This window comes from Frieseomelitta varia, unplaced genomic scaffold (genome assembly GCF_011392965.1).
Source record: "Frieseomelitta varia isolate USP_RPSP 00005682 unplaced genomic scaffold, Fvar_1.2 scaffold_262, whole genome shotgun sequence".
In the NCBI taxonomy this organism is placed as follows: domain Eukaryota; kingdom Metazoa; phylum Arthropoda; class Insecta; order Hymenoptera; family Apidae; genus Frieseomelitta; species Frieseomelitta varia.
This window is the reverse complement of record NW_025109993.1, coordinates 184,244-209,211: the sequence shown is the minus strand read 5'-3', so window position 1 is coordinate 209,211 and position 24,968 is coordinate 184,244. Positions and strand designations below refer to the sequence as shown.

The 24,968-nt window shown below is 31.1% G+C and overlaps 1 protein-coding gene across 1 annotated transcript; it reads left to right on the top strand.

Annotated features, from left to right (window-relative positions):
• LOC122528816 (neuronal acetylcholine receptor subunit alpha-7-like) lies at window positions 1–24,562 on the top strand. The gene is made up of 3 exons (XM_043654339.1): window positions 1–10; window positions 82–221; window positions 24,506–24,562. The coding sequence occupies exons 1-3, from the start codon at window positions 1–3 to the stop codon at window positions 24,560–24,562; spliced, it is 207 nt and encodes a 68-aa protein (XP_043510274.1).
• The last annotated feature ends 406 nt before the right edge of the window (window positions 24,563–24,968 follow it).

Genomic DNA, 24,968 nt, shown 5'->3' with positions numbered 1-24,968 from the left:
ATGGCGGCTGGTGAACTAACCTATACAGCGGCTACTGCGGAATGTTTCGCTCCGGGTTGAAACAAGTTGTTTTTGTTGCAGAGAGCCTGTGCGGACGTCACGAGAAACGTTTATTGAACGAGCTGCTGTCAACGTACAACACTCTGGAGCGGCCCGTTGCCAATGAGAGCGAGCCTCTCGAAGTGAGATTTGGCATCACGTTGCAGCAGATCATAGACGTGGTGAGTTTATCCCCTACGACTTTTTTTTAAAATATCGTTAATCGCTCGCTGTTGCGTGTCAACGATTTACGAAGATCGGCAACTAAAATGCCGGGGTTTAATATTTCCTTGCGATCAATGGACAGTGTCCAGTGTCTATCCGTTCATATTTCATTTTCGATTTTAAAGTTGACTTTTGTCTCAATTCCAGAGTTTTATTCAAATTGAACAGCTTTGATTAAAACATAAAATTCGTATCAGAAATGTTGAAAATGAAAAGAACCTTTTATTTGTATTTTATGAAAAATCGTTTAAGTCTCATATCTGTAAAATATTGATATAAACGATATTTCTTTATTATTCGAACTTGAATTTTTCTGATACAAGATTTATATTTTAGTCATCATTAATTTTAGCTGAATCTGAGAACTAGTTTATTAACTTTAATACTGATATTCCAGTCATTGCTATATTGCAGTAATAAATAAATAAAATAGAGTTATATCAGTACATAACATCCAAGTTATATCGATCAATTTTCACTATTTTATTATTGGTGACCATTTGCAAAGAGAAATCATACTTTGGTACATTTTATATATACAATAATGTCATTAATACTTCTCGTCAAAGAAAAAACAAATTTTTTCAATTTTGGTAGTTACAGAATTGTCTATACGGTGCAGAGATTAATTCTTTTGCATTCAATCTTAAAGTAAAAATTCGTCAGATTTATGAAATTGTCCTTTCTGATTTTTAACTAAAGATTTTTCAACAGTAATTTAGATATATATTTTACCAAGAACATTTTAATATAAAAATTTGTATATTGAAAATTCAAAGAACCGAAACAATTATTAAATGAGAACTCCTCTCAAATACAAGAACTTCTTTCACGGCACGGAATGATCCAAATTTTCTATTACAACGATTACAAAGTAAAACCAACAAACAAATTATCTGAAAGATAACTTAAAAAGGCATCGATTAACTAATTAATTTTCAATTAATGCCTAAATTTGTAACTGCTAGTTATATGACTCGTAACTTCTCAAATATTTGCTATAAATCCCTGAAAAGACTAAAAAAATGGAAACAAACTGTCTACTTATCGTCGCAATTTCGTCAGGTTTGAGGCAACATAGGCTGCTTCCGTTCAAATACCCCTTTTAACAGTCGGATCGGCCGAAATCCATCATTCTCAAAACCGATTTGGTATTCTACGTCCTAATTTGATCCGCGTGTAATCGCATTTATATTAAGGGAATTACCAGTCGAGCACATTTCGCTAGGTTTTCTTCCTTTCTTAAGGAAATCGCATTAGAGAGGATTTACGTCGGGTGCATTTTCGCTTCTACTGGCTGCAAACTGCACAATGGTTAGCAGTTCGCATATGCGCGCACGCTATACCGTATACCTATATACACATATCGCTCCATCGATGGAACTCCCCTATGAAAGATTTCCATTATGACCCTCTCTTCTTTCTTTCGCCGTATATGAGAAGTTACCTGAATCGTATATGAATACCGTCTGTTACCGTCCGATCGGATTTCTTTTCCTCGCGCATTCATTGCTCGCTTATTCCATCCTCTCCACCCGTTTATTCCACGTGGAAGCAAATATCGGCGACGTGGAGGAGCTGCCACAGTGAAATAACACCGACATCCCGGCAAATAACGGCTCAAAAATGCGTGATAAAAGCTGACTCTTGCCAGCGAGGAAGATTTTCGGGACCGTTTGAAATTAATTGTATATGGGATATTATGAGATATTCCGCTTGTTTCATTTTTTTAATCGCTTGCGCTGGCAACTGACGGCGGACCATAACGAGTGACCAAATCGTATAGAATAATTCGTCGCGTTCTTTTTCTTTTGAATTTGTCGGTATGATATCATTGTATAGAAATTATTGGATAGAAGTAATAAATTTATTATTTGTTTCGCCTGGGTTATAAATATTAAATATACTTAAAACTGAGAAAATTTTGCAATTTTGGGACAAAAAATTCTTGACGTGCGTGGCACGTCATTCCAGCGCAAGAGGTTAAATCTCAGTGTCAAAGTAGTATACTGTTGGTCGATGTTCGGCTTTTATGTGAAATGAATTTTCTTAATAATCAGGCTTAATATTATCGTATGACCAATTTTTTCTTCATCTTGGAATAACTGATATTTTATTTCAGAAGCCAGTGACTATTTCAAAGCATTTTCTGTGTCGTTAGATCTTACTATGCTTATTTGAGTTTAAGTTTTGAAAGAAATTTTAAGAAAGAATGTGTGCTTTTTAACCAATTTCTTTTTTATTTAGTAGCTTCTTTACTTTTTATTTTGCGAAGTTAATTGATTTTGTAAATGAGTGGTTTTTATTAGAGTTTATTGAATTAATTAGTTTTTATTATGTTAAAACATTTATTTCAGTCATTTATTTGTAAAATATCTTCTTAACCATTAAGTCTAGGACAAATATGGCTTGATACTTTTTTGATTGGAATATTCTTCCGATTCATAATGAAAAGAATATAAGGTCCAATTAAAAAAAAAAAAAAGACAATCCACAAAAAATTGATACACCAATTTTTCACTAGACGCATAATTTGACAGCTATCTCAGGTGTGCAAGCTACGTGAATTTGTCTATTATACTATCGCCCGGAAATTTAGAAAACGTCGCTTGGAATCTTCACCGTACTCCACAAAATATCATTAAAATCATCACATTTATTGATTCATCCTCTGAATTAAATAACTCGTCGCACAGTCGAACAAAAACCAAGAGGATTCGATAACGACACATCGAGTGTTCAGTGTCAATAGCCGCGTAATACTTCCGGGTATATCAGTTGGACCGAAGATTGCGGGAATCGTGGCGGCACGACGTAATTTCCGTGACTGGATGCGACCCTATAAAAGCGGTCGTTCCGCAATCTTTGCGTGAATTGCAAAGATAAGAAGGGCCGAGATTAGCCTGCGCAAGTTTTTGCACGTCAAAATATCGGTCTTATCTAAATGAGACGGTGGCTAACAGCAGCCGGGGGCTGGATGATACGATGGCTGTAGCGGTACAAGGATGAAACGAACGAAGGAAGAAGGCAGCAGATCGCATTACGCCCTCCATCTTGCCACGGTCATTTACTTACTTTACGCAGCTTCTCTTTCGATTGCCATCGCGCGTATCACTGTGTCGTTACGCGAGTATAGCGAACCGCTATGTAATCGGAAACGCGGGCGCAAACTGCGGAAAATTTCCTAGGAAAAAAGTATAATTGTCTCACGTTTTCCTCGCGTTCGAAGCATTCTCATTGTCTATTACAACGGTTGTTTACTCGGCTGTTCTTCCTATTATTCCTCTTATCAGATGTTGTTCGTAAGGATTATGGGATATTTGAAGCTCCAACAGATTAGGTTTGTATCTTCTTGTTGTTCCTTTTATATTAATTCTGATGGTTATCTACAGAACATTTTATTTATGCACGTCTAAATTATTTTCGTTGTTACTGAAAGTAAGAGAACAAGGATAAGAAATGAATTTGTATTATAACTTTTCTTTGTGCTTATGAGACATTCGATGGAATCGTATTAAGAAAATGATTAATTGAGGAAGTTGAAAGTCGTATAAACGATATCAAAAGTTTCTGTCAAAATTTTCAGTTAACGAAACAATTTAGTTACAATATCGTTTTATAAATACTTGCTAAATTATTCCATTAACTGAGAATTTTGGTAGTAAAATGGCGTTTGCACGGCACAAGTTATTTTTAATAATACTGCTACGATTATTAACGACTACGTAATTATGACAGAATAACCAACTTAATAGCTTTCTTAATTTTGTCACTTGTATGATGATCTGTAACGTGAATTCTATGCAATTCATGGATAAAGTGGAAATGTTTTAAAGTACCGTTCAGTCTGTATAACGTTTAAAATATAGCTTTAAGAGATAATCGGTACATATACTTTCTTGCATATTACTTTACAATATATGAAATGTCTTGCTTCTATTTTTCTTAAATTACAAACAGTTCAGATAGCTAAAAAAATATATTAAAGAACAAAGATTCACTCATTTAGTGAATAAAAACTGTTATTTTGAAAAATATTTCTTTTATTATTACTTTAGTGTTGTTCCTTATAAATAATTTATGATTTTAGGATAAATCACATATATTATAAAATAGGTTAGTTATAATTAATTTCACAAATGACATAAATAGAGAGTAAACAGAGGAAGTATGCTGTAAAAGGAACGAGAACATGGTTATTTTTAAACAATATTTTTAAACAATTGTTTTTAAACAAGTCATGAATAAAGTAAAACTGATACAGATACGTTTGTGTTGGAAAGCTGGAAACATTTTGTTGGATAATTTGTTACCGAGTAACTATTTCATTCAGAATCCTGTATAAGAAAGTGCTTTTATAACAAACTAAAAATGTTATGAACTTACTTCTTTTTATAAATATTTAAAACATGATTGAATCTAACATTTCTCGTTTTATTTGAGAGCAAACATCAGTTTTTATTAACAGTGTACAATTTTCTACGCGAAACGCGTATAATATTTCAACTTAATAATTTAATTTATATCTCCCTTGTTTAATAATTGTAGCATTATTAATTACTATAATTAATATATACATATATTTTCAAACAGATTTTCAAATACAAATCGTGAAGGTTCTTCAATAGATTTTGATAACATTTAAAATGTTATAATTATAGTAACTTATAATTACAAGTAAATTCATGATCGTTCAAAGACAAATAAATATGTGCCTAGGAATGAAGCTTATATCTAAACCAAATCTTTGTAAGAAATTTACAAAGAATTATAAGAAAAAAAGATATTCATCGCACTAGAATACTCAATATACTTCGCTCTACCTTCTCTCTTTGTAATATTCAATCCGTCCAATGTTTCAGTGTCACGTGCGGTTATACAAGGCGTAATTTACCACCGATAAACAAATATTTTCCGATCCATGCAATTCCACGTGAAATAATTCCATATTCCATATTCCATCGTTGTTGGTAGGATTCTGATATCTATATGTAATACCAGCTACGTAATAAATACATGAAACGTAATTATACCACACTGACAAATCGTTCGCATCGATGGGGAGTTTCTGCAGTACAACGAAACCCTGACATAAAATGGGGATGCGACAAAAAAAGTGGAAACGAACTACATTTGAACTGAAAGTTACAGCGGACCGCGAAAGCACGAAAAACTGCGAGCCACGAAAATTCCGTCCACTCTTAGGGAAAGCGCAGTATCTTCCGCGCGGAAGCTCGCTGTTTCAAGTTCACTGAAATCAATTTGTCTTGTTACGGCCCCGGTGTACCGTGTACATTAAATTTTGAACCGTTGTTGCCCCATGAATTCTTCGGCTTTAGCCTCGCCCCAATCGCGTGGGTCCGTAAATTTTTCCTGAAGTCTCTCCTTTTTCGAGAAACGTTCGTTGCTGCATTCGTAGTTGCAATTTCGATTTCATCGCGCGAATCGTCGCGGATGTTCGCTTTTATTTTTGCAGAACGGTGTGATAAAAAAAAAAAAAGAAGAAAGTAGAAGTTCGTTTTCCCTCCCCCATTTCGAGAGGGCGTTCACCTCGAACGCGGAGGAAGTATTATTATTCGCGATATTGGGTTAAATCGAACGTGAAATAAATCGATCGTACATACGATTGTGTGTGCGTGTGTGTATACGTGCGTGTACGTAATATATGGTCAGAGAAATTCGAGATATTTCGAAGGGGAGAACGTAAGTTGGGAATTTTTGTCGGAGGGACAGAAAAAGTTTGTATTTACCTTTCAAATAGAGTCACATGGAGAAAAGTGGATAGGAGCAGCAAAAAGCTATGGATTTTTTCGAATGAAAATACGCGAATGATTGGTGGTGCATCAATGTGAACTTTTGCGCGCGATTTCTACGGAACGTTACGGATAAATACTAAGATTTTTTAAATTTCTATTCAGAATTAGCAATTATTATTAAAATATAATAATTATGACGGACGATATTAAAATTTAAGTTTCACACTAATTGGATATATTCTAATACATCTAATATATTATAGATATATTCGTTCAATCGTCATATTCGTATAAAACGAATTTGTCTAATTAATGAATCAACAGAGATACGAACTAATTAGTAACCTATCTAATTTAATTGAATATAGGCAAAATATATTTGATGTTGAATTCAATGTTGATATGTTTAAAAATACACAACACAATAATGAGAGTATGTTCAATTCAGATTGCACTAAAAAACATTCTTTATTCTTTTGACACAAAAGATACGCACCGATAAAAATAATAGTTCAATGTGAACAGATTTGTGTGGACATATATTCAGTTTTTTATTAAATTTAAGAATTACAGTTGAGTCTAAAGTTTTTTTTTTTTTTTTTGACTTATATCCAATATAACTTTTTTTTTATTACAATTTTTAAATTATAATATAATTAAATGCCTAATTGACTTATGTCGTAAAATATAAATGTGTGATAGCCTGATAATAATAAAGTCAGAAGAAAGTAATTTCGATTTTGAGAGAATTGTAGTACGAAATGTTGTAATTATGAAAATGAAGTTTAAATTCCTTTTAAAATTCGTCAAAAAATCTTTTCGTTTAGTGATTTTAATGAAGTGATTTTTGATTTTTATCTTCATATGTGGTGAAGAATTTTTCAGCATTTTTTGCCCGACTGTGAAATTGATAACGTGCATAAGTAAAATATTTCAGTTGCCCAAAATTGCCGATACTATATTCGTGTCATAAATTTCGTGGAGCCCAATATCCTCAATATCAGCAAGAAAATTATGTTCAGTCTACGTACATGGATTGAAAAAAAGAAGATGTATATTGGAAATATTTTATGAAAAAATATTTGACATACGTTGGTACACATTTTTCTATTTATAAACGTCTGTGTCGAAGGGATGAAAACAATGCTCAAAGGTGGGGATTAAAAATCATGTTTCTAAATTTATTGGCGCAAAGAATTTTTCAAAAAATTATGAAATATCAACAATGTAAATTCTTACAAACATCTGTAATTGATTGATCGAGGAAATTTTATGTGATATATAATATACATAATATAAATAGACACATTTGTAACTGATTAATCGAAGAAACAAATTCGTGAGACAGTAAAAACTACCTATATTTATATCGATAATCCGGAAGTATTTTAATTGAACATTTCGGGACAGAGTTGGATGTAACCAACCAAGCTGTACGTTTCAACCGGAAACCCAGTCGAACCAAAACGGAATTCGTGACCAAAATAGATGGCGTATGACTGTGAGCAGGCTAGTGTAACTTGTACACAGAGTTTCCATTCAAATACATATTCACAAACGTTTATACGTTATTTTGTTTTACAAAGCGTAGCAGGCTGAACGAATTTCTGCGCTATAATACTGATGCAAAATGGCGGCTCTACGTGACATTTACGATACATGTACCATGATAGATGTAACACGTTAAAATAGGTCTTTTTTTTCGTCGATTCTGTCAACATTTTTCGTCGATTTCGCTTTGTCGATAGTAATGAAATTTTCATATATGTGGAAACAAAAGAAGCAAGTTTCGCCGTAGACTACAATGTTAGCTTTTAATTCGTTGTTTTCAATAACTTGTTATCGTTCTCATTAATTTGACTCAGTGCTTTAATTTGAATTCTCTTGTAATTGAAAAGGTGAACGAATTTGGATTATGAAGTATAAAGATATTCTACTGATAATTAATCTTGTATTATGCATTTTATTTTATTAAACGTGGATTATTATGACTTTATGGAAAATTTAGGAATGCAAAAATCCAACAGATCTGAAATAACATGCAAAATTATATAAAATATACAAAGATTAACATCTGTTGATAACATTTAGTAGATGAAACATGATGTAACTTTAAAAATTAATCTGTGTATTATTTTCTCTCTTCGTAAAAATATGAATTTTCAATCTATATATCGACAATTTTTATATAACTAATCAGTTTATGTATAATTATTTTTATCTTAATTAATCAGGTACATGTATGGATATCATTGTTTTCAGAACAGAAAAATGTAACATTTGCTATCGTATATATATATATATTCAATATTTTTATTCAATTCCTTTAAATTTTTTATTATTAGAATATGTTAGAAATTGTACAATTTGTAGTAAAATCTTTCTATTAGTCGTTGTCTCCAAGTTATCACCTGAGGATTCTTAAATTTGTGTTCCAAGCTTGAGTTCAATTTCGAGAAAACAATTTTATTATGTATTTGTTATTGATTCTTCTGTTAATTATTCTTATATCCTAAATTCTCTAATGCGATTTTCTTCAGAACGAAATCTTATATGAAGGAATATTAGTCTATTTTTTTCTTATTTTTTTCATTAAGAAATCATTCTGTGTTTATTTATACATTCCGCCGATATTTCTGTATAATAGCTTCAAAGTAAAGAGCAGAGAGTAGTAGAGTGTAATAATCTCGCATCTAAACAATTAATCTCTAGTTCATGAAACAACAATATGACAAACCATTGTTGTATTGTATCTATATTAATTATAATTATATTGCATCGTTGACGTAACATCTCATGTAGTTTTCCACACAATTATGTAATTGTCTGATCAATTTCGTCGTCAATCACTCTCTTGTTTATGCGATTACTCTAAAATAAATAAAGCAAATAGTATAATAGTAATAATAAGACGAACTGAATATTAAACTTCACAAGAAAGATATCTCGCAATATTCTTAATTGCGAATCGTAAATTTACACATATATACAATGCGTAAATTGCCCCGTTACTGTTGATTCATCGCCAGAGACATAATTTGCGAGGCGTATTATTACGCGATTAAACTTTGGAACTATTTGCCCGCGGGCAATTTCTAAGGTTATACAGCCAGACAGAAAACAACTAATTAGTTAATATATTGTATTTTAATAATAGCGAATTACATTCAGAGATCAGAGTTCCTATTCCTATTATGAGGATCGAGATATTCAATTGAAAATTATGAGACTGTTAAAATTACAAATTAAAAGATAGCAAAAAATATTAAAAATTGAAGTAGGCTTTTTTTAGAAATTCCTAGTTTTCGGTTTCTACGTTTCGAAGTTCTATGTTTTAAATGATGAAAGATTCGTAGCTTTTTCGAACATGTTTTCCACGATAGAGCGTAGTATGTATTTTAGTCACTTTTTAAGATAGTCATAGTAAAAGTCATTATGCTGTACTTTTTAAAATTCTGAACGTTTCTAATTTCCTTCAACTTATTATTAGATCACGGTTTTTTATGCAAATTTACATTTTCGAGAATATTATTAAAAAAGACAGAACCTCGGTAGAAAAGTGTTTTACATGCCGACTGTTATGAGAAGTAGATGAATTTCATACATTTTTCCATTTCTCCACTCTGAATCTATTTTCTATAAATGCATAAAAATCTAGAGACTCCAAATAAATACAAGAATCAAATAGAATCTAAATTTGGTTTGCCTATTAAACATTATAACGAATACTTGTTTTTGAATGTTTCACGCATTATTACATGTGAAAGAATATAAAAATCCGCAATTTACTATTATTATTAGTAAATTAATGAAATGACAAAATAAACAGTTTAATACAATACAGACTAATGAAATAGAAATAAAACTGTATTATATAATAAAATAAAAAGTGAAATAGAATAGTTAAATTTTATAAATCGAATGCAACAATCGACGTGTAATTTATAAAATTCACTTTCGCTTCGTATTTGTTCTATCACGAAATTTCTTATTGACTGAGTAAAACCAGTAATTGGTACTGGAAGTCTAAATATTCCTGTTTACAAAATTCCGCCGAGTAATAATTATTCAGTTGAATATACTCATCAATTGCATGTACGTCAATCAAATGTTCAGTATATCTAAAAAAATAACAGAATATTTCGATCGTGTTACAAACATTATATAAAAAAAAAAAAGAAGAAAAAGAATAAAAAAGAACTACAGAATATAATAACTCGATGACGAGTAATAAAAAACTAATTCCTAAATTATTGTTTGCCGGTGGATATCGCGAACGATAAATGGAAACGGTGAATCCCATTTCGCCGTCGATGTCGTTTGACCGTGAACTCTGTATTTATGGCCGGCATAATGGAAATTGCGTGACGGCATTTTGCCTCTCGTTCGTTCTCCAGCAGGCGGAGCGCTGTCAGCTCCCTTCGCAATCTATCGTGGCCTCCTGCCGATTTTCAGATTTCCCTTCGCGTTCTTCCCTTCGTCCCGGGGCACCCGTACACGCAGCCCTGTTCAAAAGGCGCGTCCACAGCGGAGCAAAGTGACGAGATGCTTTTTCATCAGCGTCGCAATTATAAAATGGTAAAGCAAGCTCATCATATTACCCGGCCTTTCGCCATTTCAACGTTGCAAGTTGCACGTAGGAACGGAATGAAGGCACTGATCAGCGAAATTTCGCCCCGGCGCGACCTTATTTCCTCCTTTTGTTGTCCTCGCCTCTTTCTTATTCTTCCCGATCCTTTTTCTTTCTTTTCCTTCTTTTTCCTTTTTCTGATTAATTCCTCTAGCAAATTCAATTCGAAAAGTTCGATGGGGGAGGTTGGGGGACAGGAGAAACGAGGTGTATTGATAAAATTTCTAAAAGCGAATTTCAGATATTACGAATTTAAGAATTTCAAAAAGAACTTTATATTTTTGTCAATTTTTTTTGGACCGAATGTTTCAAACTAAAATTGTCTGTTTACCATTGACGAATAATATAAGTAACGAACGACACTTATTTGTTAGTATTGTATTGTCTAAAAGAAATGTTTTTTTTATTTTTTTTGTAGAGAAATATTTATGTAGAATGAGTTATTTAGCAAATTAGATTTCACGTCATTTCATTTCATTGTATTTTCCTCGAAACTGCGCAAATGCATAAAACATTTTTCCTCGATGGAATGTATACTTTGTATTCTGAATAATGCAGTTACGCGATGTATCTCATACATGTAAGCTGGAAAGGCTGTCTTTCAACAAAATAAAATTAGCTGAAACACATGTGACGATACACAAATGTGAGACTTATAGTTTCTATCACGGAATATATATTAATTACTAGATAAAATGTCTCATGAAGTATTAAAAATATTTGGTACATTGATATGTAAGTATATGTAAGTATTTCTTCAAATTTATCTGTTTAAATGATAAACTAAACTGTGTTTACTTGTGTTCACTTAAAATATTCGAGACTGCTGTTGTGTCTTTATTCTGGACATAGAAAATTGTAAAATTTCATTACTGTATTCAGTGATGGAAAAAGTATCAACCAGAATTTATTCTTTTTACTTTATTTCATTTTCGTATGAAAGGAGAAAAATATATCTGTGCCAGCACTGATATTTTTATTATTATTACTACAACTCTGTCAAGTAATAAGCATCATCGCATATAAATTGCTTAATTACATGCAATTATATTGCAAATTATCAGTAATTAACAGAAGATGAAAGAATTAATATCTACGTTTATTTTTGTTTCACAAAAGTATTGAAATAACTATCAGTGACACGATCAGGCACGAAAATAAATTCGAGAAGAAGAAATAAAATATTTTTCCATTTAAAACTTTATTTTCAAGAAACTAGAGCTTGTTTAGTTAACTTTTCAGAATAATGTTGGCTTAGACCATCATTTTCACACGTTTAATATTATTAATAATAATAATTAATAGACTTAATTTTAAATAATAATAGTAGGACTAAGCCTACTAAAGTTACCTATTACCCGGTGCTTCTCGTCATCTTTCCCTCGTGCTTACTCAATCCGACATTTCGCGCGTAAAAGTACGATACTGCGAACAGTTTCGTGTATTAAAGCAAAAGATACTTTTAAACGGAGCAAAATACATATGTTTCATTATTCAACTCGGTTCCCTTCCTTTGCCCGTTTCCTTAAGTCGTATTGCTCAAGCTGCTTCGAGTTTTTACCCTTCCTTCCTTCCTTCCTTCCTTCCTTCCCTCCTTCCTTCCCTTTTTCCTTCTTAGCTCTTGTACCCTCTGAACGTAGCAAAGAGAATTGCGTGCTGCTCGCGTTCCCGTATTTTTGATTTATCCAACCGGAACGCGCTTCATATTTTCGCTTCCGCGAGCTGAATGATTTTTTTTTTTTTTTTCGGTCGTTGATTATTTTTCAGTCACGATGCGAACGCTACCCTTTTAACTTCAATCTATTTCCCCGTTTCCAAGTCTTCATGTTCGACCACTTCTGCGAATCACTTTTCGTCAAGTCCGCTTCTCAAAATCATACCTCGTCTTCGTTTATTCTCGACGACGTTCTCCGATCTCGTCCTCTGTTTCTGCTGCATTTTAACGGGAAGATGCAAAGAAAGTAACAGTATAATGCGATAAGTTTAATTTTTACGATTTTCTGTCTTTATTGGGTGTTTGTTCAGGGCGCTTTATCAATCCTTTGAATTATAATGTCGAGTTAGACAGCATCGTAGGAATTATGAAACAAAAAGCAAATTATAGTCCTACGGAATGTGAATTTGAACTTTCAATTTATTAATCCTTCAAGATGAAGGTTAATAAATACAAATTATAACAAATACAGTGCTTTCGATGCTTTACATTTGACACGATGCAATGATAACTAATGTTCACTAAAGACTGAGAAGAGAATCGAGTAAATTTATAATTTAGTTTCTCTCCAATTTTGACTATTTCGCTTTCCCTTTTTTATCGCTTAATTCTGTATGTTCTTCCGATCTTCTATATTGAGATCTTTCTTTCTATTAAAAAAAAGAAACATTACAAGCCAGAATTGAGAAAAACCGCTAAACTAAAAATTCATTGACACTCGTAAAACAAGGAATTAAGATACATAAAATTGAACGAAGATAGTGATTTAATGTATTACAGTATATTAGCAGACTGTACTGGCTACTACGCGTTGGCTATTTCTTCAGCTTGAACACTCAGATTCTCAGATTATCGGAGATTGTTTAGGAGGCAATCTGTATCGATCAGCGAAATTGTTCCTCGTGTCAGGCGAATGTTCAACTGAGGCGAACTGGCGGTCTGTGCCCCCACTTTCTTTCAATGGTGGCAAGGGGTGGGGTAGGGCAATCCCCTCTACTGCATCGATCTCTCCACTTCAGCTTTAGTTGCTAAAGTTAACGGGATAGCAGTTTGTACGACTCGCTGTGGCGGGAAAGAATGTATAGAGTAGAAATTAATTTCCTTGATGGGAAAACTGGGGCAAACTGAGTGAAAGCAGCTCTCGTACGATGAGAAAGAAATTCGCCGCTCTTGTTTTGCTATACGCGATTTGTATCTTGCCAAAGTTAGATGATTTCTTTGTTACCTTGAGTCGATAGAAAATTGGAGAAGACTCTTTCGTTTTCCTTTCTTTGACATCATTTGTCAATTCTTCATGGAACGCGTTTCGTTTAAATATTTTTTGCTCGTCTGAAAGCATGCCACATGCCACGCTGTTGAAATGAGCACGAATATAACTTTCGGATAACCCGACTCCCCAGTTTTAATGGCTGAGTTTTCTCTTAGAAAATAGCGTGAGACCGTGCCATAAATCAGGGCACCACTCAAAGTTCCCAAACAGTGATATTGGTACACATTAGGCGATAAAATTAATCTTTGATTCGTATAATTGGATATTCGAGGACGTAAAAATTTGTGCTTTATGTTGCTCGATTTTGAAATTTAGTTTATTACTATTTATTACTAATTATTAATTACAGTAATTAAATATAATTATAATATTACTCTAAATATTACTATAGTTAGTAATATTAAAATATAATATTATAGAGTAACATAGTAGAATAATATTTATTACTTATTATATTAAATTTATTACTGTTTATTACTAATTTCCATCAGAAAGATACAAAGTAGAATTATGTAATTAAAATATTTTTGTAACATAATGTAAATTGCTACGATGTTACTTATGTATGCTATATATCATGAGTTAAAGTTTGATAAAATTAAATTATTGTTGCTGGTTACTATTTCGTAGAAAAATCGGTCAAGAGTTTACCTAGGTTCATTTTCAAAATCATTTTGTCCTTTATTTTCAAGACAATTTCCTGACCTGTCAGGAATGATTATATTTTGATGACATTTCCAATTATCTTTAACTACGTTCAGAGATAACATATTTTAAACGAGAAGGCACATTTAGTTACTGAAATGACGGAGGACTTGGGAATGGTGGAAATTCTGATAAGCTGTCTCATTGTCTTGAAACGCGGGGAAGAAATAAATCATCGTGTGATTATTAGACTGGATCATGGATTTTTATGCATTTATAGCAAATTTTAAAACGCGAAATTGATTAATGTTCATAATACGAAAAAATATATAAAATATCGAAATATCTATAATAAGTAATAGATGATATAATAGGTTCAATAATTTCGCGGGTAAAACAATTTTCTATGGTAGATATCTTTTTCATATTCTCAAAAATATGAATTTATATAAAAATTCGCAATTTAGTGATTATTCAACGATTTTTTTTACATTTAAGAAGAAAGTATATTGTAACTTTTCATAATAATTTACAATAATTTTCATAATAATTTACAAATAATTTAAAAGAATAACTTTTTTTAGAAATTCACTAGAAATTCTAGTCTATTTCAGTAGATAAATACAAATGTCAGTATTAGAAATTTTCGAATTTTTTATACATTAATAAATATTCAGTGGTGAGGAAGAGAGAGTATCCTCGTTTCTCGGTTATTGACTGAACGTTTATCTGAACGCGTTAATGTTTTTTGCTTGTAAGTTTTGATATAACGATAATAATTCTAATTGCATTTTGTCGCGTAATTTGTTATAACGAATTATTATATATGATGATTATTATATTCACTTGAACTATTCTTAATCTCTGCACGACCGAATTTTTGTTTAGCTGTGAAAATAATTGTTTTCTTACCAATTATAGAATCATACTTTTAGAACAGTTCAATAAGAAAAATAAATATAAGAAGTTCTATTGTAATTAACATTGGATTGAAAATTTTTCATTATCACTAAATATTAAGACATTAATATATAATTAATATTATTATTATTATAATATATAATAATATTATTATATTCCAGTATTAAATCTCGCTATTCAATCTTACTGAAAACTTTTTGTTATTATTAAATATCAAAAATTATCAGTATTAAATTTTACTAAATCTCATTAAATCTTATTAAAAATTTCTCATTATTATTAAATATTATGATATTAATATTTAATGAACATTCTTATTAATTATCAAAGATACTCCAGACATACTCCGAAGATATAAGAATGTTTTAATAACAATGTATAACGACAATATTTTATTTTGTACAAAATTTCCGAAATTGGTTACAAGAAGAAAACAAATAAAATAAAGGTTCATGGAGGTAGATGTTAGATAATGTATTTTTTACGAGAAAAAGAACTGGTGATCATAATTTTTCACGTAAACATGAACCACGTTTGTCCGTAAACTTCCGTGGTTTCCGCGTTTCTTCTCCACGTTTGCCCAAATCCTGAGTTACACTACTGGTTGGCTCTTAGCCCATGTATTCAGGCGAGAAAGTGCACACTGCATACCAAAACGATTTAGCAGAACCAACGATCCTCTGGCTTACTCTTCGAAACAGTCCTCTCATTTTTCTGGTCCTGCTGTTGTCCTGTTTTAAGTTCTTTGTTGCAATGTGAAAAAACAAGTGCCTCAAATCGAGGAATAATTATACACTATCGTGCGATTCCATCGAAATATTGATATTTATTCTTATGGCGATGATTATTTTCTCATTCTTAATTTGATTGTGTTTTTTTATTTAATTTGCGACGATTTATATAGTTTCTTAAAATTTATAATAATTCGTACGGTTAAGATAGCCTCTGAATACCAGTGTAAACGTATAAATACAATATTCTTTTACTTAAACCTCTTACCATTATAAAATTAGTGTCATCGTCCATGCTGCGAAGAAATTCTTCACCCAAGTTTCTTCTAAAGTTTCCTTCGTTACATTCTCGCGATCACGGGGATTTTTCCAATCTAATCTCTTTTTACTCGCACGTAGTTCCCCTTCGCAGCTCATTTCCGTGTTCCTGTAATTTTTATCTCTCTCGCCGAACCGCATACAGGTTATCGTCCGTGAAAGAGTTAAATTGTTCGAAATTCAACAGTTCCAAGCTCAATTCTTGCTAAACGAATGCATAAAGGCGAATATGATGAATCGTATCACGGCGTTTCTTTTTCCTTTTTATATCACCTTGTGTACGTTCTCCCATTTTATGCCGCTGCGTGAAAATTAATCATCGTGGGAAATGTGTATTCGGTTTCCCGTTTCTGAAAAATAGTTACGGTCTTATTTTTGACGAATGTTCCTACGTGTAATTTCCTACGAAGTTAATTTGCCAAGTTTTTTTTTTTTCTTGAATAAAAACTCGCGTTTCCATAATACGTATTTGTAGCACGGGAGGAAACAACGCTGCAGAATTTCTTTTTCAATTATCGATAAACAAATTTAAGAAGAAATTGTGATATAAATAAGGGCTCTTAAATGCTTCATTAAAAAGTTGGAACGAAAATTAGAAATAATGTAAATGAGCCCTCCAACTGAGACGAATGATCCAAGATTAGGAGAAATGAGTATATTATAAAAATAGCAAGTTATAATTATACTTGCTTCTTGTAGCAATTTGTAGCAATTTTTATATTGTTGGTAAATAATAACACTCGATTATTATTTGATATTAATTTACTGTTGAAAAAAATAGTAGGTGAATTAATTTTCTTTTAAATTATATCATCTCCTTAATTCTTTACAATCAAAAGCTGAATTTTGTTCTTATTTTGTTATAAAGTCCAATTTTCGTAACATTGAGAAAACCTTTATTTTATCACTAATAATATAAAACATAGAAAATTAAAATAAAAATTATTGAAACGAACAGTATAAGAAAATACAGTCTGTACTTTGAGAATTATAGTTACAGAGAATTAACAAATTGGCGTAGGCTAGAATTAATTGATAACTTCATCGGCCAAGAATTAATAAACTATGTAGATTGTACAATTATTTTCAAAGACGTATTATATATCATATTTATCAATAATATATTTGAGAAATTCACGTGATTTAATATACAAAATAAAAATTACTAACACAGTATGAAAAATTACAGTCTATATTTACATCAGGTAATTTGAGATAACAGTTACAAAGAAGACTGAATCCAAATAGTCTCCAGATCCAATATTCATTGGCCAGTGATTGACAGCTAGACTATGTAAACTATATAGTTACAGCCTTTACATCGTTGTCGTTCATGCACTGTCATTTATCACCACACTTCATTGTCCAAAGTATATTTGGTCATACTAATAACCTGGTATAATGTGACTTTTTATCGATTTATATTTATGAACAGGTGACTTTAAATATTTAAATGAGACTTTGCAAGCGTTATTCCATCTTACATTTATGTATATTTATGAACGTGTATTCCGAACTCATGAAAGTTTAGTGATCTGATCGTTTATTATTCACAGTCACTGCATTGCTGTATTGAAAATGTGATGTACTGTTATAATTCTTCATAGAATATACTATTGTACGCCTACTACTATACTGTACAAAGAATATCGTCCAAACTTTGCAATTCTAAAGAAATAAAGTTTAGTATTTATTTAATTCACTATAAAAATAGTCCATGATATATTATTTAAAAGATGACATGTAATATCAGAAACAAATTTTATCTGAAAGTTATTATTTTGTATAAAGATTATTAGTGTCTTTCTTTTAGTATAATAATATTAGTTAAACATTTATACTTTCATAAAAGTAGCCGACGATACGCGTACATTTTTTAATTTATACGATTCACAAAAAATATATGACTTAATCAAAAGCAAATTTAAATTTAAATTTAAGAATTCGACATTTATATATATCTCCAACCCTCGAGTGGTTAAAATGACCAGAATATAACAAATTACACATTTATTCAACGAATTATAGCATATTATCCTTCTGGAACCTCTAATGAAGTAAACCAGTTATTTCATTATTGATCGTAAGATTATCTGTACACATATTACAATACGGATCAAGCGCTTAGGGTTAAAGGTCAACTGATTTCGAATCTACGTACACATGTACGTCGAGCTAATTGTTATTTTCGACAAAAGTCTCGTGTGTAATGTGTTTCAAAAGGGAAATTTTCACGCGAAGAGTTGACCTGCTTGAATCGACCTTCGATTTGTGCCCGCTTTGAAGCGAATAGGGGTGCAGATTACGAGGGAGTTGTGCGTAGACCGTGACCAAAGGCGTTGTCAACAATTTCGATTAGTTTCGACACCTGCGCTCCGGCTGTTGTACACACGTTTCCGTCAAACAGTGACAGGATTGTTCCGTAAACAAACTATACTAACGTTTCTCGTACTTCGCGAATTTACAACATTATTTATCAGTAGCTTACCTGCACACAAACTGTCGCGTTTCTCGAATTTTATTTAATTGCTCTTTTTTTGTACATTTGTTAACATTGATCTACAGACATTTGATTAGAGTCAAACGCTTCAAATTTTTGAACATAGAAAAATAAATTGGTTACTCTGTTATATATTCACAATATTTTAATATAACGGCTCTTAATATTTGGATATCACGGTGTCTGAAAGATTATTGCTTATTTATCTCTAATTTTTCTAATTTTCTTACATTTGTTTCTAATTCTCTAAATTTATGTTTGTAAATTTGTATTTTTTCTAAATTTATATTTGTTTCTAATACTCTTACTGAATTAATCGTTTTTTAAATTTTTATCTTTCTTTTTATATTTGTTTCTAATAATCTTAGAATCAGTTGCTTTTTTTAAATGTGTTGAAACAATTACTCCCGTTGGCAGGAATATAAATTTTATTTATAATAATTGTAAAATATTTTTAAATGAAAACCAAAGCAGTTAAAATAAGCAATCCGCAATTGTTCATAGAAATTTTTTACACTTACAATGGTACATTTTTGGAAACTTTTTGCGAAAGATTTATGTTCATTACTGCATTATAAACTTTCCTTTTTATACCTTGTTACTGTCAATGTTTCATTTTAAGTTGAAAGATAATAGTAGTGTTCTAGACTATCTATCTATATAAAAAGCTGGAAATACTTAACGACCATTTTCATCGAAAAATAAACAAAGATATATTCATAGTAAATTTTCAGCCAACATGCGTCAAACATTTGGATATTATCTCCGTGAGAAATATGTATTTTATAGTCAACGTGTATTTTATATTGTGTGAAGTTTCATAGTATACGAAGTGTTGAAAACAAACTGAATCTGTGATTTCTTCGGATTACGGGATATACATGCCTCGGAATTTTTGTTTCCATACAGATATTTTCCCCCTCTTTGCATTCATTTCTCGCAAAAATGGAAAGTGCCGCGCAAAGTAGACAAAATGAAAGAGTATTCTATTTTCCTCTCTAATATCATTTTCTTGAATTTACATTTTAAAGTAGGTAGTACAGTATAGTGTATCAACTTTTAGTAGAATGGCTGCGTCTCCAAAGAAATAGATTCGCAGATAGTGAAAGCGATATGAAAAGAATTCTGATAACGTTCTTTGTCTTGGATAATGAAATTTTGTACAGCGCGAGTCGTTGCTTAATTACAGATATTCTGAAAAGAACGATTGACAAATTTTCCGAGGTACATCAGAAAATTTTGCAACGTCACGAAATTATTTTGTAGAGTTCTAAATTCTGAGTTACAATACATCGTAAACACATTGTAATTTGTACTGTAAATTATATTATATGCATTATAAGATCGCGTATGAAACAACGTAACTAAATAAATCTGATCCGATGTGCACATAACAAAGAATAAATAACCAAATTAGATTATAATTCCAACGTATCTGCATCGTTTCACGGAAAATTAAACGTGTGTATTTAGCGAGATTGAATGTAAAGCTCTGTGCAAACTAATTTTCAACTCTCACGCTTTTCAACTCTGTCCTTTTTTCTTTTACGAAAGTTGTTTCTACACATGCATGCATTCATTGAATTTAAACGCTTCGATTCTTTTTTTTTAAACAATCGAGACTGATGGTAAAGTAAATTCCCTGCCCGTAACTGCAAACACATTAGACGTGAAAACGAAATTCGTGTTACAGAAATAATGCGAACGACGAACTGTTCCAACGTCCTAATATAATTAGCACTTATTCTAAACAAGTAGTGTAATTGTAACAAATTGTGCTAGAGAAGTAGTTGCAAAAATGTGCAAAAAATAATTCTCAGAAATAATTTGGAATAAATGGGATTAGATAACAATAATTACTCCAAATTGATATAAAATCCATTGATATAAAAATCCATTGACTCGAAGAAAGGAACAAATTATCAACGAGACTGTCTTTAAATTTATTAACAAGATTAGGAATTGAATACATTGAACGGACTCGACAATACTTGATAACAAATTGCTGTTATCAATGAATCACATAATCGAGGAACGACTCGCCAATTTTAACGATTTTAAGAGAAAATTCTTCCCAAGTAACAGTAATTAAAAAACTCTCCCTAATTAACAATAGAAAGTAATTTAAATGACTGGAAAAACGAGTAAAAATCGTAATTAGCTTCCTCAAACGAACCAAGCTCATTAAGGATATAAATTGAACGAATTCATTAAGAACATAATTATTTGTAAGTAAATTAACAAACTGTAGATTAAAAATAATTCTAAGAAACAAAATAAAATAAAACATATATATATATATATGAATAGTAACAAAATAAAATGTACAATAATAAAATAAATATAATAAATAATATATAATATAAAATGTATAATAATAAAATAAAATAAAATAATTTGTGATATAGTAATTATGTGTAACTACGTAACTATGTAGTTCATGTTCACAACTGCGAACAAAACAAAGCTTAAGGTAAATATAGTAAGCCGATTACAGTGGCTTTCATTCGCGTAAATCGACTTGAAATAAGTAAATTAAAAAGGTATACATATATCACGAATTAACGTCGTTGATATTTTTTGATTAGGAAAGACTTCTAATAATCTACTAACCGGTTCGGTCAGCGCGAACGTCTCCAGCGCGGTTTGTTTCCACGATGATTGATTCGATAATTTGATCGCTTATTGATTTCCGATAACCCTACCGGTCTCTCCTGGTTACGAAACATATTAAACAACGATTAATCATGGCCGCGTCAACCGCGGAATTATTTTCATAATAAAATGAATGTATATTAGCGTTCTACGCATGCTGGAACTCATCGCGCATGCTAATTACGGTGTAAAACGAAAACTTTGAAAAGAAGTTTCGAGTTCAACATTTATTCTTAATAATTAAATGACTCATTAAACGAAATATTAAATAATTTTATTTCGAATTTCTTTCTTATATTTTTTTCGACAAAAATTTTCTTCATTCTGTTATTTCGAACAAAACAAGATAAATTTTTTTCTTTTTCAATACGTTGATCGCGAGAAACAATAAACGAATGTTTGGTTAGAGAGAAAGAGAATAAAGAAAAGTATTGAAAAAATATTCTGAATTGAATGACACAACGAAAAACATTGAAAAACACGACGAAAAGAAAGGTATATGTTGAAAAAATATGCGTTTCAGTGAAGAATAGTTGAAGAAAAAAAGTAACCCAGATTCAAGCGTATAAACTTTCTGAAAATTTATAACAAATACAATCGAATAATATCGAATAATATTAATTGCTACTTTTTCACTTAAATAATTCTGCATAACTGGCGTTGTTAATGTTTCTTAAATGTTCAACGATACACTATTAGTGTCAGGAGCAAATGACGAGATTGTTTTACTACGAAATTACTTTTCTTATAAAAAAAATAGTAAATATAACCCATCGATGTTTCGTATCGTTTCATCGTATTGTAAAGAAATACATACGAAGAAAAAATTAATTTTGTTGGCAGTTGTAAATCAATTGAATTGAATTTTAAATGGCGTGTGCCTATCTATGAATAATGAACTTTTAACTTCTGAGATAATAATGGAAGTTATGTGGCCGGATCGCGGTCGTTCCGTGCTTAAAATTGAAATAATATGTTCCCTTAGCTCTCACGCTGTCCATTAATAACATTCTTTCCCGCTTTTAGCCAAGTTCTACGAGATTAACAGACCATTCTCGTCACGAATCGTTAAGCTTAAATCGTTTCATACTTGTTGCGCCGGTCGCAAGCATCCTGTGCACCACCTTTCCGGGCTGCGCCCTCGCATTGACATGCAAATCTAATTTCTTTTCACCGGGCACGCCTTACAGATTTATTTCATTCGCGGAAATAATTTTCGAACTGCAGAGCTTCTGTACAAAGTGATTCTCTAAAAATGGGGCGTCGGACATAATTTTTTTGTCACTTAATGATATTAAAACGGTAGAAGCTCAAGGCAGTAAAACATAAATATGTATTTCATTCCTTTGAATCGAAGTTATTACTCAGTGCCCTGTATGCGAATTTACCAGATGGCAAATGCATGGAAGACATTCATCATATTTTTGCAGTTGCTGAGTTATTCTGATTTAATTAAAGACCAACTGATGAATTTTCCTTAACATTGTAAACTATCGTCGTTTGGATTTCTTTTCCATAAAGTTGTAAAATCTAAATGGAAGGCAGAGCTATGACTAAATATTATATGAATTGTGAAAGTATTTATATATAAAAAAAAATATATATATATATATATATAATTTGCTAATGCACACTGTTTGAGAAAAATGACAAATGAAATTCGGTTCTTAAATTTTCAATTATAAAGTGATATAGAGATATCTATTTCATGCCTCATGTGAAAGTTTATTGTTTTACAGAATTTAATTCAATCAATTTAGCTTTTCTATTCTCTTTAATTGTTAAACATGTATTTACCTATATACCTTCGTTTTTATACGATTAAATAATATTTTTAATTATAGATTCTGAATTAGTTTAGATTATTACATAAATTTTAATTATTACTTTCTGAAATACAAGATGTTGGTACATCAAACGATCTTAAAATTATTAGTAATTCCTATCATAAATATTTTTCATAATCAGTAAATGATAATAATATAATATAATATAATGATGATCTAATAATATTGATATATAATATAATAATAATGATATATAATATATATAATGATAATATAATAATAATGATAATTTAATTATTTTTTGGTAATAAATATTACTTGCTTATTATCAATTCTGTGAAAATTGCGTCGATACCTCATCGTTTGACTGTCGATTTTTATGCAGTTTCATATTTCTATGAGCAGAAATAGAAAAATAGAACTTAAGATAAAAGAAATTCGTTTCTTCTTGTAACAAATATTTTATTTCTGATATTTTATATATATATATATATTTTTTTTTTTTTGCACATTGCATCCTCCGAATTTCTGCGTCTTTAAACGCAGACAGATTCGAGATCTATTCATTGCTTCATTGCGATCGTAATCGGCCCAACAGATCCATCGAACGAACAGTATCGCCACTGCATTCGACAAAATTGAATATTATTCGAGAGAGAGTAGATTCAAAGGTCTATATCGGGTTTCGTTACAAAAGCTTGAAATCGTGGGGACGAGAGCGTCGTGACAAGTAGTACTGATCAACGACTAATTTGTCGGGCACGATCGTTTACCAAGTGGTCTGTCTGTTGACAGTATCGTTGAAGTGCAGCCGTTTTATAAATCACTTTGAAGTTTTGATGGGCTTGCGGTCGAGTGCGGTTCCCTACAGAGCACTTGGAAAACGAACGATTTCGCAGCAGCAATTTGTGGTTATTGGCTCCCTGTAGTTTTTGGGCGTGAATTTTACGATTTAGCTGGCCTTAGCTTTTCGCTTTCTCTTTCACGCTCGTCGTACGCATACATTTTATCAACCGCATTTTCTCATGACGAGCGAATAATGATATTTATTCTTCTATAGTACGACGTAGTTGAAATACATTATAACACCTGTATGATGTTTCTACTATAAAAATTATCTTTTTCATATTAATAATGAGATGTAAAAGCGAAAATTTTGTTTTGAACTAAACTATACATGTACCTATGTGCTTAACGACTGTGAAACTCTTGTGCAATTTGAAAAATAATAATAATAATAATATGCTTTTTATTTATATGAAACCATTCCAGTTCAAGTGCTAACTCAGTGTTTTTTTTTTTTTAATTTTCCAGGATGAGAAGAATCAAATATTGACGACGAACGCGTGGCTCAAACTGGTAAGTGATTAAACATATGTTTGTACGAATGTGTGCAGGCTAACTAGCAAAGCACTTTATGAATTCTTAAATTCAAAGTATTTTATTAATCTCATAATATCAATTGTCATAATTCCTCACTTATCAAAGCTCTTTTATTTGACTTTAAAATTGGGTCGTGTGTGATTTTCATGATTTTTTTGAACATTCTAAAATTACTGATTAGCTACTTGTGTAGCTAAATTGTGTTTTTTATGACATATCAAGTTTTAGATTGAATAAGTTATTATTATTTATTTTTTTCTGTACGATTAATACAATGCAAACATCAGAAAATCAAATTTATCTTGATTTTCTCGTGTTATAAATATATGGAATGATTAGTAAAAATTTTATTGACGCTTGAAGTTAACGCCTAAAAAATATATATATTAGGAAC